Raw genomic sequence first — 17,588 nt, 5'->3', positions numbered from 1 at the left:
ACGGTTTACACGTGTACGCGTTTGTACTGTAACATGTAAACAAGCCAACCGGCGGCTGTACGCTGTGCTAGCGAGCTAGAAAGCTATTGTCCCACTCGTAGTCATACATGTACTGCGAAGAGCTCTATTTTTGTCTGTATTTACAGTGTGAATGAAGGTGAAGGCGTGAAATACTTCAAGAAGGGATTCCACAAGTTCAAAGCAAAATCCTGTCAGTATCAACATCATGGCTCTCCGAGCTTTATGGGTAATACCGCTACCAGGCAATGGACCTCCGTCAGTTCTATTTTCAAGGTTGTAAATCGATCAGTTTCATTTCATTTTATTTAGATTTTTCAAAAGCTTCAGACATTCAGTCTAATTCTGTTGACATTCAAACAAATGAGACAATCATATAAGTTTGAGCTAGATAATGTATTGTCAGTGCTTTGTGTTTGTGAATTATAATGCAATGCTGCTGTTGGCAAAATGAACAGTGGGATATTGTTGAGAAAGAGAGAGAGAGAGAGATCGAGAGATGTTAATTTGAAAGAGGCTGCATAGTCAGGCCTGATAAAAACCCGATTTAAATCGGTTTCCCGATTTTTTTTATTTTTCCCGATTTTTTTTTTCTTCCCGATTTAAAAAAAAAAAAAAAAAAAATTACCAGATTTTTTTTTTCTTCCCTTTTTTATCCTGATTTTCCTGATTCCCCCCTTATTTTCTCTATTCTTCCCTATTTTGCCCTATTTTTTCTCCCAATTTTCTTACTCGAAAGGGGGGAATGTTGTTAGATGCCGTTTTTTCCCCGCGAATCGCCTTTTTTTTTTTACTCAAGGGGGGCGTGGTTGAGGGGAAAACAAAAAACCTATTTTTTTTTTAGTGCTCACTATCACACCTGATAGTTCATTTGAAATACTCTATTTAAAATACTCTATTTAAGAGGCTGGTACTCAAGTGGAAGGTTCAGAAGGTTCATTAACTTTATTTCACCGAAGGGTGGTAATTCTGAAACACAAAATCCCCATACTAAGGGGTTCATTCCTAAAATGAATTGGCAATTTAATTCTGAACATTAGTTGCATTATTCCAAATGATCATTTATCGGAAAGTTTGTTATGCCTATAATCAAGGGTCTTTGTGAGAATCCGAAGCTTCATAATTCCACAAATTAATGTGGTTCGTAGTTTTGGAAAACATTTTTGTAACATTTGGAAATGGTTAGTAATACACTGCATTACTATTAAATAGAACTTGATAAAGATTTAGATTACTTGGTACTCGGTGGAGTAATCCCTTTGGCAGCTCACTCGGCTCAGGAAGCTATACTGGGATGGTAGGTGAGGCGAGTAAGTGCAAGGTGTGCGGCCGTGCCCTGAAGTGCAGAAATGGTGTGTTAAAAAAAAAAAGCACTTGTCAATTTACAGTAAAATATGCGATAGTCCAGTGCAAGTATATAATAACCATTCCTTATACTATGTGAGAGAAATTTAGAATTGTACAATGTAGTTCAGAGAATTTGGTCATATATTTTGAAAATATTTGAAACTATATATATGTTTAACAATTTTTCATGCAATCTTCATCGCAATTGACAGAAAATACCCCACTGTGGAGAAAAGGGCCAAGATCTATGGAGAAGGAGGTGAGGGGAGTGACTATGTGAAGATACCTAATGAAACAGAAATCTACAAAGCTGTTCTTGATGAGCTAGGATTACAGCATCCACCAGACAAGGTATAGCTTATCCATTCTTTCATGTTAGCAGTTCATGATTATATTATTATGTCCCACCAGAATCATATCAGAATAGTTATAGTAGGAAGTGCTGAATATGGTTTTCAATAATATGTATAATCCACAATACAGTTTGATATTAAGTTTGTTATAATAGAAGCAGAAAAATAAGAGGAACGTGTCACTAATATAGTATGAGCAAATTCTGATTAAAAATAATAAGGTTTTGATTTTTTGAAGTTGTGATCAATCAAACACAAATTGGTGACTCTGTGACATGTCTAGCAAAAACCCTTAGTTTTGTTTTTTATTAACAATTAAACAATTTCTTTGTTTGTAAATAACCCATATTTAAAACATATTTTTCAAAACAAATATAAGATATGAATATAATTACACTCTATATATCTTTTGCATCATTTCCAGAATTACAGTGCTTTGAATGTCCATATTGGAAAATAACAGAATCGAGAACAAAAACTAGAACCGGAAATTTCTATTTTGTATATATTTTATTCTGCCAATATGATTTATCCTACAGTTTATAGACTCACGAGATAGCTGTGACAAGGTATATCAGAAGCCTATCTTTGAGCTCACTGTCAAGGAAGGGAAGCTATGGCCTGTTATTATGATAGAAAAGGTAAGTAAGACTATCATATTGATACAGTTTGGAAATAATTTGTTTTAATCAATACAAAAAAAATGTTAGTTAAAGCTTTTTAAAACCATTAGCAAAAAGTATCATTTAGTGTATCTTTATAAGTAATAGAGTAATGATATCAGTTGCTATAAGATTGGGGGAGATATATTTTGGTTTTTGAAAATCTGAAATCTCATCTGAAATGAATATGTAGAATTATTTACTTCTTTAGAATGATACGATTCACCTAATATACTTTTCAGTGATGATTGTTGTATAATGTTATCTCCTCTATGCCAAGTTACCAACAAATGGAATCTCAAATGATTCTAATGTGTTTGTGCATATCAATCTTTCCAAATGTTTATGTTCGTCACAGTAGCACATATTAGTACCACATGCGTAGTGCAAGATTTCACTTAAAGTTAAATATCTTTTTATTTTACAATTGAAGAGAGGATTTAGATGTTGATTGAGTATGAAATTCAATACACTGGTAATTTATTTTTAGATGTATTCCATTTCCAATTTCTTGTTAGTTTGGAGTGTTATACAGCTGCCTGCCAGTGGTTGAATCAGCATCATCATCCAGACCACCTCTCATCGATATGTGAGTTCACTTTATAATAATTTGACTTGTTTGACTACACTTTGCATCTTATAATTCCAGATAGGCAAATAGGGCCAGTGGTTTATAGTGACTTTCCAACAAGAGATGATAAGGATGATACAAATACAAGATACCAATATGAAAGGATATTCCTCCTTGTCTCGCCGCAATCTAGTATTCAAAATGTAATAATTTCCTTGTTTTAACATTGTTAATAAGGAATAGATTCTATATCAGCATAACGTTTTTCACTGTGCTATTTGAACTGTACTTTACATGAGCCATTGCTATTGAATTTTGAGAGAAGTCTCCTCAGTATGAAATCAAATTAAATCAATAATATTATGTTTTCAGATTCAAGAACTTTGGGCAAAAAATTGTAAGCAAATGAAGATTTGAATTTCCTTTGACCTTTATTTCACTTTATGTTTTAGTCCTGGTGTCTCTATGGGATTCTCTCTCCTTTTCCAAATGGCAGAAGTAGTGGGGGCTCTACCACGAAATGTGAATGAGGTATGTCATATATGATAACATTGAGTCACTGTTAATGATAACCATCTTGTACAATACTCCATTAATGTATTGGTTCATTTAAACAGGCTGGAACCCAGTTCATTTTTGTCTCACTTAATAAAAATATGTTTTCAGTCGCTGATGTATTTCCTTTTTTAATGTGTTGTATGTATATTTGAAGTAAATGTAATAAACGTAACGTACATTTATATTCAAGGTTATGTTTTCATCATCCCAAGTACAACATATCAAATCTTACAGGAATAAGGAAAGTTTTATGACTTTACCTCTGATAAACCACTTACATGAACTAGTAATCTATTTTTACACTTTCCGTTGAATTCCCAATCTTTTAGATGCATCCTAAACTCCAGGAGCTGTACTGCTACCTGTCACAAGCGGCCCCTTTTGGTTCTGTCATTGATTCGAATCCTACCACAATAAAAGCATCCATTACTGGTCGCATCCACACACAGTCGATTTCGGCACACACAAAGGTATGAGATCATGGCTTCTTCTTTCTCATTTATATGCATAGGATATTGTATATCATCTTTATTGAGATCAAACTGAATAATCTGATAATATTATAATAAATAATTGATGAACTTACACAATTTTCATACTAATTTTAAGGGGGGGGGGGTCAGTTATGAGCTGATATTGGTTTTTAAAAGGTTCCTTTTTGATTGACCATGATCCAGACTTTTTTTAAATATCTCTTCTTTGAGTGTTGGTATTGGAATTTACATTTAAAAGAGAGAAGATAGACTAACAACTTATTAGATGTGTGGACAAAGAATATGGGGAAAAAGAATAATATGAGAGAGAAAGGGGGGGGGGGAGAGAGAGAGAGAAGAGAAAGAGAGAGAGAGAAAGGGGAGGGGAGAGATGGAGATAGAGGGAGAGTGGAGAGAGATATAGGGGGAGAGGAGGGGATGGGGGTTACAGAGAGGGAGAGATAAAAATTGTGTAGTTTATTGCTCATTCTTAAAGTGAGGATCGTCAACATGTTTTTTATACCTTTGTAGCAACCTGCATGGCGTCCTGTGGTTCCCAAAACCAAACCTCAGCTTCACTTTGCCACAACAGAGCAGATACGTGCAGTGCTGTACAACAGGCCAGATGTTGATGATGTCTACCAACTTTATGGAACTGTTACTTGCAAGGTTAGTCTTTATTTTGTAAAACTGACTGAAAATGCAATGCTGAACATTTCTAGAGAAAACAAATTGAGTTGTTATTGTGACAAGATCATTAGAAGACCTCATCATACATCATCAATGACTGTGTTTTGACAAGGTTCCAAAGAGGCATCAATGAAACTCCATCTTGTATCAGATGATGCCCTTGCATGGCTCTCCAATCTTGTTTTGTTACTTAAGCTGCAAAACGTCATATGAACGAAGAAGGATTTGAAGAAATGGGGTGGGGGGGGGGGGAGTATAACCATTCACCCCTTACAAAGATTCAGATATTTTTCTAGGTTAGGTTTATCCTAAATTACCCAGACCCTACATCCTTTTTTCCTTAGGGTTAGCAATCATGCATATATAGCAATTGTTAAATCAAATTTATTAAAACTTTTGTCTATGGATGTTATCTTTTTTATGTAGGCTGACTTAGAAGGTGCAATGCCAGAGGTAACCGTGAATTTGGCTGTTCCGCCAGACATACCCCCGCTGGAGAACCTCATCATACACCCCTGTGTAGCAGCAACAGATCCCCTGAATCTACAACCAGGTAAGTAAATCTGCCAAGGAAATATACGTTTCATCTTATCCCATCACTTAATTTATTAGTACAAGGCAAGGTATTAAAACAAAAATGAATTATTTAATTTTTTTCTTGTTTATGTTGTATATAAATTTGCTTTGCCTGTTTTATATTAGAAACAACTTTTGCTCATCTGCTCATCTCTTATCCTAATTTCAATTTCAGGCGAGGTGACTTCTGTAGTACGAAAGTTTCATTTCAACCCTCCCAGCGAAATGTTCATCCTTTGCCACTACACTGCATCAGCTCCCTCAGCTGACCAAAGTAGTACAGTCACATCTCCTAGCAGACCCCCATCAGTAACCATGGCGAGATCTGCCACACCCACCTCTGTTTCAAGGTCAACAAACTATTCATCGGGACTGGAGACCCCAACAAGAGGGTCGATGACCCATCGAGGGGTAATAACGCCCTCTTCAGAGAGGTCATCCTCCCCGACCCCATCCCAGCTGTCCTTCCAAGCTCTAGCCACACCCTCCGAGTTGCCAATCAAAGCTGCTTATGAGATGACGGGGGATGAGAGGCAGGTGCAAGTCAAACTCAGGCTCAAGCTCAGTGGAAGTGTGAAGAACTCCTTTGAATACTTTGAAGTTCAGATTCCTTTTTTTAATAGGTAAGCTTTGTGTATTCTTGTTCCAGTTAAACCAGGCGCGGATCCAGGATTTCTTAGGGGGGGGGGCCCACTTTTTTTTTTTTTGGTCCCAAAAAAAATTGTAACGACTCAGCCAGCCGCTAAATAAGCAGGGGGGGGGGGGGGGGGGAAGAGGACACTTTTTTTTTTGGTCTCGAAATTTGAAAAATTGACATTTTGTTCCGGGGGGGGGGGGGGGGGGGGGGGGGGGGGGAGGTCACCTTTTTTAGGTCAGCCATTGGCATATTTTTTTTTTTTTTTTTTAAATTAAAAAAACAAACAAAAACAAAACAAAATCACAGAAAAGGGGGGGGGGGGGGTTTGCTCCGAAATACACACATAAAAAACCGAAGGGGGAGAGTCACCCCTTAACCCCCTCCACCCCCCCCCTTCCGTACGTGCCTACTCGTCTGAAAATAGTTGAGCATCTAAGGGCCCGCCTTAGGGCCTTAGGTGGAATCCAGGGGGCAGAGCCCTTAGGATTTTAGGCATTTTAATCATGGTCAGATGAGCATATTTTGATACCCCATTATAATGTGACACTGTCAGTTAACTATTTTTTCTTTCTTGCTCTCTTTCTTTCTATTTCTCTTTAAAATACTTTTTCAAAGAAAGTGTGGGGGGGGGGGGGCTCGAGGATCCCGATCCCCGCCGTTCCGCGGGCCCTGATATGTAGGCATCTCAAGAAGCATTTTCTTGCCTGGCTGTAAATTTAGGAATTTGTCATTTTCCAACAAACGCATGAAGTGAGGAAAATTATCTCATTTCAGCATTATTTGTAAACCACCGTTATGGAATTCGAAATAAACCACGTTTGAATTCTATTTCTCCAAAGCCCCCCCCCCTCCCCTATCAGTACGCTAGTAGCCCCCCTTACCTTTCATTCTCTTTTTTTTTCTTTCCCTTTCTCTCCTCTTTCACTTTCCCTTCCCTTCCTTATCTCTCTTTTAGGTTTGCTGGGGGGGGGGGGGGACAGGGAGGGGCACGGTCATTTTGGTCCCCAACCCGCTCCACACATTGTTGGCGGGATTAACCGCAACTGATCTCCGCTTCTTTTCTCCCTTTTCTTTTTTCTTCCTATTTTTTGTTCCCTTTTAGCTCTCCTCTTTTCCTTTTCCTTCCTTCTCTCTTTTTTTAGCGGGAACGGGGGGGGGGGGGGGGGGGGAGGCTAGGGTCTTTTGCCCCCCCCCGATCCACAACTTGTTGGCGGGAAAATTGCAACTGATATCCCCTTCTTTTCTTTTCTTCTTCCTATTTTGTCCTTCCCTTTATCTCCTCTTTATCTTTTTTCTTTCCCTTTCCTTCCTTCTCTTTTGTTTTTTTATTGGGGGGGGGGGGGGGAAGAGGGGGGGGGGGCAAGTCCTTCTCCCCCCCCCCCCGATCTCCTTCTTCCCTCTTTTCTTTTCTTCTTCCTCTTCTTTTTTCCCTTTCTCTCCTCTTTCCCTTCTTTTCCTTCTCTCTCTCTCTCTCCTTTTTTTTTTTTTTTTTGCGGGGGGGGGGGGGGGGCCAAGGCACGCTCGGCCCCCTCCTGGATCCGCGCCTGAGTTAAACTACCGGTAGTCTTTAATACAAGATTTTGCTTGAAATAGTGTGTGTTATTCAAGAAATTAACTGTCCAATAAATATCACAAGATTTGTATCACTTATATACTGTAGTTGTATTCATTTGTAATTGAAAGAACAATCATCTTAAATTTTGAGAATTATTTTACCTACAGTGCTGAAAAAGCAAATACGGTAGGGGTTTGCAGGCCAGCATCCAGTGGGCCTACACCTTAAAACCTACTCAAGGGACTTGGTACATGATATTTATTTGATTTTTCTATCTTTTCTTTGCAGAGGTGTGGTGGTAGGAGTAGATGTGAATCCAAGTATAGGCAGTGTGGTCCTGTCACAGGACAGGCACAGACTAGGCTGGAACATAGGCCAGAAGCTTCCTTCAAGGAATCTTGAAGCTAGCCTTCAGGCAAACGTTCAGTTTGGACCTCAAGAGAAAGATGACAACAAGGATTCCTTTTGTGTTGGACTCAATACTTATGCCTCTGTAAGTAATGATGGTTATCTCCTCAAATTTTTGGTTGTTCTGATGGTTATCTGATTGATCTCATCACATTTGATAGCTGATATCAAGACGAGTTGAGCCTGCCTGCCTTATGAAACTGTCAAGGTTGAATAAGATACTTGTAGATGCACACAGGCTGATAGGGGCTACAGTAATACATTGTATAATGAAGGAATGAAAGCAGACATCATTATGCCTCCGCCACCGAATTTGAATTTGAATTATCACAACTTTCGTGCCGAAATTGTAAGGTCCGGGGTGGTTCAGGATTTTGGAGGAAAATATATATTTTTTTAATAGGCTAGTTTCCCACAATGATTGTACCTACATGCAATTAAATCGATTCTGACCCCCATATCCCTTTGAAAGGGGCGTAGTGGCAAATATTGTAAAAACTTGAATTATCACAACTTTCGGGCCGAATTAGAAGGTCCGGGGTGGTTCAGCATTTTGGAGGAAAATATATATTTTTTTGATTAGGCTAGTTACCCCACAATGAATGTACATACATGCCATTAGATGAATCCTGACCCCATATCCCTTTGAAAGGGGCGTAGGGGCAAATATTGTGATAATTTGAATAAACACCAATTTCAGGCCGAAATGGTAAGGCCGGGGTGGTTCAGCATTTTTGAGGAAAATATATGTTTTTTTTAATAGGCTAGTTTCCCCACAATGAATGTACATACATGCCATTAGATGGATCCTGACCCCCATATCCCTTTGAAAGGGGCGTAGGGGCAAATATTGTAAAAATTTGAATTATCACAACTTTCGGGCCGAAATTAGAAGGTCCGGGGTGGTTCAGGATTTTGGAGGAAAATATATATTTTTTTTAATAGGCTAGTTTTCCCACAATGAATGTCCATACATGCCATTAGATGGGTCCTGACCCCCATATCCCTTTGAAAGGGGCGTAGGGGCAAATATTGTAAAATTTGAATTATCACAAATTTCGGGCCGAAATTGTAAGGGCTGGGGTGGTTCAGCATTTTGAAGGAAAAAATTATATTTTTTGATTAGGCTAGTTACCCCACAATGAATGTAGATACATGCCATTAGATGGATCCTGACCCCCATATCCCTTTGAAAGGGGCGTAGGGGCAAATATTGTGATAATTTGAATTATCACAACTTTCGGGCCGAAATTGTAAGGGCCGGGGTGGTTCAGCATTTTGGAGGAAAATATTATATTTTGTGAATAGGCTAGTTTCCCCACAATGAATGTCCATACATGCCATTAGATGGATCTTGACCCCCATATCCCTTTGAAAGGGGCGTAGGGGCAAATATTGTGATAATTTGAATTATCACAACTTTCGGGCCGAAATTAGAAGGTCCGGGGTGGTTTAGCATTTTGGAGGAAAATATATATTTTTTTTATTAGGCTAGTTACCCCACAATGAATGTACATACATGCCATTAGATGAATCCTGACCCCCATATCCCTTTGAAAGGGGCGTAGGGGCAAATATTGTGATAATTTGAATAAACACCAATTTCAGGCCGAAATGGTAAGGGCGGGGTGGTTCAGGATTTTGGAGGAAAATATATATTTTTATGCCTCCGCCACCGAAGGTGGTGCCGGAGGCATCATGTTTTCGGGTTGTCCGTCCGTACGTCCGTCCGTCCGTCGTACCGTACGTCCGTCCGTCCGTCCCTTTGACCGTTATCACAATATCTCAAGAACCATTTAAGATTTAAACTTAAGACTCGGGAATAGTATTTATCACCATAGGAAGACGATCTGATTAGATTTTGGAGTACGTAGGTCAAAGGTCACAGGTCACAGAGGTCAACTTATGAAATTCCTTGTATTGAGTTTGTTAGCGCGATATCTCAAGAACCATTTGAGATTTAAACTTCAAACTTAAGGATAGTATGTATCACCATAGGAAGACGATCTGATTAGATTTTGGAGCACGTATGTCAAAGGTCAAGGGTCACAGAGGTCAACTTATGAAATTCCATACATTGAGATTGTTATCATGATATCTCAAGAACCACTGGAGATTTAAACTTCAAACTTAGTGATAGTGTGTATCACTATAGGAAAACAATCTGATTAGATTTTGGAGCACGTATGTCAAAGGTCAAGGGTCACAGAGGTCAACTTATGAAATTCCATACATTGAGATTGTTATCATGATATCTCAAGAACCACTGGAGATTTAAACTTCAAACTTAGTGATAGTGTGTATCACTATAGGAAAACAATCTGATTAGATTTTGGAGCACGTAGGTCAAAGGTCAAGGGTCACAGAGGTCAACTTATGAAATTCCATACATTGAGATTGTTATCATGATATCTCAAGAACCACTGGAGATGTAAAAAACTTCAAACTTAATGATAGTGTGTATCACCATAGGAAGACAATCTGATTAGATTTTGGACCACGTAGGTCAAAGGTCAAAGGCCACAGCGCACATTAAGAATGCAAAAACAGCTTGTGATCGCGTTATCTCAAGAACCGATTGATGGATTCATGCCAAAATTAGGTCATGTTTGTTACTTGCAGAGCCAATGAACTGAGTAGATTCTTGGTTCATAAGGTCAAAGGTCAAAGGTCATGGGCCCATTATGTATGCAAAAATAGCTTGTGAACGCATTCTCATTAGAAGTGACAGATGGATTACTATTTAACTCAGAACATCTTGCAGAGCCAATGAACTGAGTAGATTTTATGGTCATGAGGTCAAAGATCAAAGGGTCATATATGTATATGAGAAATTGCTTGTAATCACAATATTCTGAGAACCTGTCAATGGATTACCATTGAACGTGAATTCAATTTTTTTTTCTGTTTTGGTTTGTAAAATTGCTCTATAACGGAGGCATCATTTTCGACTGTGCGCAGTCGAATTCCATCTAGTTTTTAATAGGCTAGTTTCCCCACAATGATTGTACCTACATGCAATTAAATCGATTCTGACCCCCATATCCCTTTGAAAGGGGCGTAGTGGCAAATATTGTAAAAACTTGAATTATCACAACTTTCGGGCCGAAATTGTAAGGGCCGGGGTGGTTCAGCATTTTGGAGGAAAATATTTTTTTTTTAATAGGCTAGTTTCCCCACAATGAATGTACATACATGCCATTAGATGGATCCTGACCCCCATATCCCTTTGAAAGGGGCGTAGGGGCAAATATTGTAAAAATTTGAATTATCACAACTTTCGGGCCGAAATTAGAAGGTCCGGGGTGGTTCAGCATTTTGGAGGAAAATATATATTTTTTTTAATAGGTTAGTTTCCCCACAATGAATGTCCATACATTGCATTAGATGGATATTGACCCCCATATCCCTTTGAAAGGGGCGTAGGGGCAAATATTGTGATAATTTGAATAAACACCAATTTCAGGCCGAAATGGTAAGGGCCGGGGTGGTTCAGGATTTGGAGGAAAATAATAATTTTTTTAATACGCTAGTTTCTTCACAATGAATGTACCTACATGCCATTAGATGGATCTTGAACCCATATCCCTTTGAAAGGGGCATAGGGGCAAATATTGTGATAATTTGAATTATCACAACTTTCGGGCCGAAATTGTAAGGGCCGGGGTGGTTCAGCATTTTGGAGGAAAATATATATTTTTTTTTAATAGGCTAGTTTCCCCACAATGAATGTACATACATGCCATGAGATGGATCCTGACCCCCATATCCCTTTGAAAGGGGCGTAGGGGCAAATATTGTAAAAATTTGAATTATCACAACTTTCGGGCCGAAATTAGAAGGTCCGGGTGGTTCAGCATTTTGGAGGAAAATATATATTTTTGTGATTAGGCTAGTTACCCCACAATGAATGTACATACATGCAATTAGATGAATCCTGACCCCCATATCCCTTTGAAAGGGGCGTAGGGGCAAATATTGTGATAATTTGAACAAACACCAATTTCAGGCCGAAATGGTAAGGGCCGGGGTGGTTCAGCATTTTGGAGGAAAATATTATATTTTTTGATTAGGCTAGTTACCCCACAATGAATGTAGATACATGCCATTAGATGGATCCTGACCCCCATATCCCTTTGAAAGGGGCGTAGGGCAAATATTGGGAATTTGAATTATCACAACTTTCGGGCCGAAATTGTAAGGGCCGGGGTGGTTCAGCATTTTGGAGGAAAATATTTTTTTTTTTAATAGGCTAGTTTCCCCACAATGAATGTACATACATGCCATTAGATGGATCCTGACCCCCCCATATCACTTTGAAAGGGGCGTAGGGGCAAATATTGTAAAAATTTGAATTATCACAACTTTCGGGCCGAAATTAGAAGGTCCGGGGTGGTTCAGCATTTTGGAGGAAAATATATATTTTTTTAATAGGTTAGTTTCCCCACAATGAATGTCCATACATTGCATTAGATGGATATTGACCCCCATATCCCTTTGAAAGGGGCGTAGGGGCAAATATTGTGATAATTTGAAAGAACACCAATTTCAGGCCGAAATGGTAAGGGCCGGGGTGGTTCAGGATTTGGAGGAAAATATATAATTTTTTTAATACGCTAGTTTCTTCACAATGAATGTACCTACATGCCATTAGATGGATCTTGAACCCATATCCCTTTGAAAGGGGCATAGGGGCAAATATTGTGATAATTTGAATTATCACAACTTTCGGGCCGAAATTGTAAGGGCCGGGGTGGTTCAGCATTTTGGAGGAAAATATATATTTTTTTAATAGGCTAGTTTCCCCACAATGAATGTACATACATGCCATTAGATGGATCCTGACCCCCATATCCCTTTGAAAGTAGGGGCAAATATTGTAAAAATTTGAATTATCACAACTTTCGGGCCGAAATTAGAAGGTCCGAGGAGGTTCAGCATTTTGGAGGAAAATATATATTTTTTTAATAGGTTAGTTTCCCCACAATGAATGTCCATACATGCATTAGATGGATATTGACCCCCATATCCCTTTGAAAGGGGCGTAGGGGCAAATAATGTGATAATTTGAATAAACACCAATTTCAGGCCGAAATGGTAAGGGCGGGGTGGTTCAGGATTTTGGAGGAAAATATATAATTTTTTTAATAGGCTAGTTTCTTCACAATGAATGTACCTACATGCCATTAGATGGATCTGAACCCATATCCCTTTGAAAGGGGCATAGGGGCAAATATTGTGATAATTTGAATAAACACCAATTTCGTGCCAAAATGGTAAGGGCCGGGGTGGTTCAGCATTTGGGAGGAAAAATATTATATTTTGTGAATAGGCTAGTTTCCCCACAATGAATGTCCATACATGCCATTAGATGGATCTTGACCCCCATATCCCTTTCAAAGGGGCGTAGGGGCAAATATTGTGATAATTTGAATTATCACAACTTTCGTGCCGAAATTGTAAGGTCCGGGGTGGTTCAGCATTTTGGAGGAAAAATATTATTCTTTTTTAAAGGTTAGTTTCCCCACAATGAATGTCCATACATGCCATTAGATGATCCTGACCCCCATATCCCTTTGAAAGGGGCGTAGGGGCAAATATTGTGATAATTTGAACAAACACCAATTTCAGGCCGAAATGGTAAGGGCCGGGGTGGTTCAGCATTTTGGAGGAAAATGTTATATTTTTTGATTAGGCTAGTTACCCCACAATGAATGTAGATACATGCCATTAGATGGATCCTGACCCCCATATCCCTTTGAAAGGGGCGTAGGGCAAATATTGTGATAATTTGAATAATCACAACTTTCGGGCCGAAATTGTAAGGGCCGGGGTGGTTCAGCATTTTGGAGGAAAATATTTTTTTTTTTAATAGGCTAGTTTCCCCACAATGAATGTTCATACATGCCATTAGATGGATCCTGACCCCCATATCCCTTTGAAAGGGGCGTAGGGGCAAATATTGTAAAAATTTGAATTATCACAACTTTCGGGCCGAAATTAGAAGGTCGGGGTGGTTCGCATTTTGGAGGAAAATATATATTTTTTTTAATAGGTTAGTTTGCCCACAATGAATGTCCATACATTGCATTAGATGGATATTGACCCCCATATCCCTTTGAAAGGGGCGTAGGGGCAAATATTGTGATAATTTGAATGAAACACCAATTTCAGGCCGAAATGGTAAGGGCCGGGGTGGTTCAGGATTTTGGAGGAAAATATATAATTTTTTTATAGGCTAGTTTCTTCACAATGAATGTACCTACATGCCATTAGATGGATCTTGAACCCATATCCCTTTGAAAGGGGCATAGGGGCAAATAGTGTGATAATTTGAATAAAACACCAATTTCGTGCCAAAATGGTAAGGGCCGGGGTGGTTCAGCATTTTGGAGGAAAATATATATTTTGTGAATAGGCTAGTTTCCCCACAATGAATGTCCATACATGCCATTAGATGGATCTTGACCCCCATATCCCTTTGAAAGGGGCGTAGGGGCAAATATTGTGATATTTTGAATTATCACAACTTTCGTGCCGAAATTGTAAGGTCCGGGGTGGTTCAGCATTTTGGAGGAAAATATTATTCTTTTTTAATAGGTTAGTTTCCCCACAATGAATGTCCATACATGCCATTAGATGATCTTGAACCCATATCCCTTTGAAAGGGGCATAGGGGCAAATATTGTGATAATTTGAATTATCACAACTTTCGGGCCGAAATTGTAAGGGCCGGGGTGGTTCAACATTTTGGAGGAAAATATATATTTTTTTAATAGGTTAGTTTCCCCACAATGAATGTCCATACATTGCATTAGATGGATATTGACCCCATATCCCTTTGAAAGGGGCGTAGGGGCAAATATTGTGATAATTTGAATAAACACCAATTTCAGGCCGAAATGGTAAGGGCCGGGGTGGTTCAGGATTTTGGAGGAAAATATATAATTTTTTAATAGGCTAGTTTCTCCACAATTAATGTACCTACATGCCATTAGATGGATCTTGAAACCCATATCCCTTTGAAAGGGGCATAGGGGCAAATATTGTGATAATTTGAATAAACACCAATTTCGTGCCAAAATGGTAAGGGCCGGGGTGGTTCAGCATTTTGGAGGAAAATATTATATTTTGTGAATAGGCTAGTTTCCCCACAATGAATGTCCATACATGCCATAAGATGGATCTTGACCTTCATATCCCTTTGAAAGGGGCGTAGGGGCAAATATTGTGATAATTTGAATTATCACAACTTTCGTGCCGAAATTCTAAGGTCCGGGGTGGTTCAGCATTTTGGAGGAAAATATTATTCTTTTTAAGGGTTAATTTCCCCACAATGAATGTCCATACATGCCATTAGATGATCCTGACCCCATATCCCTTTTAAAGGGGCGTAGGGGCAAATATTGTGATAATTTGAATAAACACCAATTTCAGGCCGAAATGGTAAGGGCCGGGGTGGTTCAGGATTTGGAGGAAAATATATATTTTTTTTAATAGGCTAGTTTCCCACAATGATTGTACTACATGCAATTAAATCGATTCTGACCCCCATATCCCTTTGAAAGGAGCGTAGTGGCAAATATTGTAAAAATTTGAATTATCACAACTTCGGGCCGAAATTGTAAGGTCCGGGGTGGTTCAGCATTTTTGAGGAAAATATTTTTTTTTTTAATAGGTTAGTTTCCCCACAATGAATGTCCATACATGCCATTAGATGATCCTGACCCCCATATCCCTTTAAAGGGGCGTAGGGGCAAATATTGTGATAATTTGAATAAACACCAATTTCAGGCCGAAATGGTAAGGGCCGGGGTGGTTCAGATTTTGGAGGAAAATATATATTTTTTTAATAGGCTAGTTTCCCCACAATGATTGTACCTACATGCAATTAAATCGATTCTGACCCCCATATCCCTTTGAAAGGGGCGTAGTGGCAAATATTGTTAAAATTTGAATATCACAACTTTCGGGCCGAAATTAGAAGGCCGGGGTGGTTCAGCATTTTGGAGGAAAATATATATTTTTTTAATAGGTTAGTTTCCCCACAATGAATGTCCATACATTGCATTAGATGGATATTGACCCCCATATCCTTTGAAAGGGGCGTAGGGGCAAATATTGTAATAATTTGAATAACACCAATTTCAGGCCGAAATGGTAAGGGCCGGGGTGGTTCAGCATTTGGAGGAAAAATATATTTTTTTAATAGGTAGTTTCCCCACAATGAATTACATACATGCCATTAGATGGATCCTGACCCCCATATCCCTTTGAAAGGGGCGTAGGGCAAATATGTGGAATTGAATTATCACAACTTTCGGGCCGAAATTGTAAGGGCCGGGGTGGTTCAGCATTTTGGAGGAAAATATTTTTTTTTTTTAATAGGCTAGTTTCCCCACAATGAATGTACATACATGCCATTAGATGGATCCTGACCCCCATATCACTTTGAAAGGGGCGTAGGGGCAAATATTGTAAAAATTTGAATTATCACAACTTTCGGGCCGAAATTAGAAGGTCCGGGGTGGTTCAGCATTTGGAGGAAAATATATATTTTTTTTAATAGGTTAGTTTCCCCACAATGAATGTCCATACATTGCATTAGATGGATCCTGACCCCCATATCCTTTGAAAGGGGCGTAGGGGCAAATATTGTGATAATTTGAATGAACACCAATTTCAGGCCGAAATGGTAAGGCCGGGGTGGTTCAGGATTTTGGAGGAAAATATTATAATTTTTTTAATACGCTAGTTTCTTCAACAATGAATGTACCTACATGCATTAGATGGATCTTGAACCCATATCCCTTTGAAAGGGGCGTAGGGCAAATATTGTGATAATTTGAATTATCACAACTTTCGGGCCGAAATTGTAAGGGCCGGGGTGGTTCAGCATTTGGAGGAAAATATATATTTTTTTAATAGGCTAGTTTCCCCACAATGAATGTACATACATGCCATTAGATGGATCCTGACCCCCATATCCCTTTGAAAGTAGGGGCAAATATTGTAAAAATTTGAATTATCACAACTTTCGGGCCGAAATTAGAAGGTCGAGGAGGTCAGCATTTTGGAGGAAAAATATATATTTTTTTAATAGGCTAGTTTCCCACAATGAATGTCCATACATTGCATTAGATGGATATGACCCCATATCCCTTTGAAAGGGGCGTAGGGGCAAATAATGTGATAATTTGAATAAACACCAATTTCAGGCCGAAATGGTAAGGGCCGGGGTGGTTCAGGATTTTGGAGGAAAATATATAATTTTTTAATAGGCTAGTTTCCACAATGAATGTACCTACATGCCATTAGATGGATCTTGACCCCATATCCCTTTGAAAGGGGCATAGGGGCAAATATTGTGATAATTTGAATAAACACCAATTTCGTGCCAAATGGTAAGGGCCGGGGTGGTTCAGCATTTTGGAGGAAAATATTATATTTGTGAATAGGCTAGTTTCCCACATGAATGTCCATACATGCCATTAGATGGATCTGACCCCCATATACCTTTGAAAGGGGCGTAGGGGCAAATATTGTGATAATTTGAATTATCAAAACTTCGTGCCGAATTGAAGGTCCGGGGTGGTTCAGCATTTTGGAGGAAAATATTATTTTTTAAAGGTTAGTTTCCCACAATGAATGTCCATACATGCCATTAGATGATCCTGACCCCCATATCCTTTGAAAGGGGCGTAGGGGCAAATATTGTGATATTTGAACAAACACCAATT

The 17,588-nt window shown here is 38.9% G+C and overlaps 1 protein-coding gene across 1 annotated transcript; it reads left to right on the top strand.

Moving 5' to 3' along the window:
* Positions 1-12: 12 nt before the first annotated feature.
* Positions 13-8,142, top strand: LOC577201 (AP-5 complex subunit mu-1). The gene is made up of 10 exons (XM_777445.5): positions 13-294; positions 1,578-1,716; positions 2,258-2,359; positions 2,899-2,969; positions 3,404-3,482; positions 3,839-3,979; positions 4,514-4,651; positions 5,099-5,225; positions 5,424-5,871; positions 7,729-8,142. Exons 1-10 carry the CDS (start codon positions 227-229, stop codon positions 7,985-7,987), a joined length of 1,572 nt encoding a protein of 523 aa, XP_782538.3. The 5' UTR covers positions 13-226; the 3' UTR covers positions 7,988-8,142.
* Positions 8,143-17,588: the final 9,446 nt, after the last annotated feature.

This window comes from Strongylocentrotus purpuratus, unplaced genomic scaffold (assembly GCF_000002235.5).
Source record: "Strongylocentrotus purpuratus isolate Spur 01 unplaced genomic scaffold, Spur_5.0 spur5_scaffold_5, whole genome shotgun sequence".
NCBI lineage: Eukaryota > Metazoa > Echinodermata > Echinoidea > Camarodonta > Strongylocentrotidae > Strongylocentrotus > Strongylocentrotus purpuratus.
This window is presented reverse-complemented; position numbering and strand designations above follow the sequence as displayed.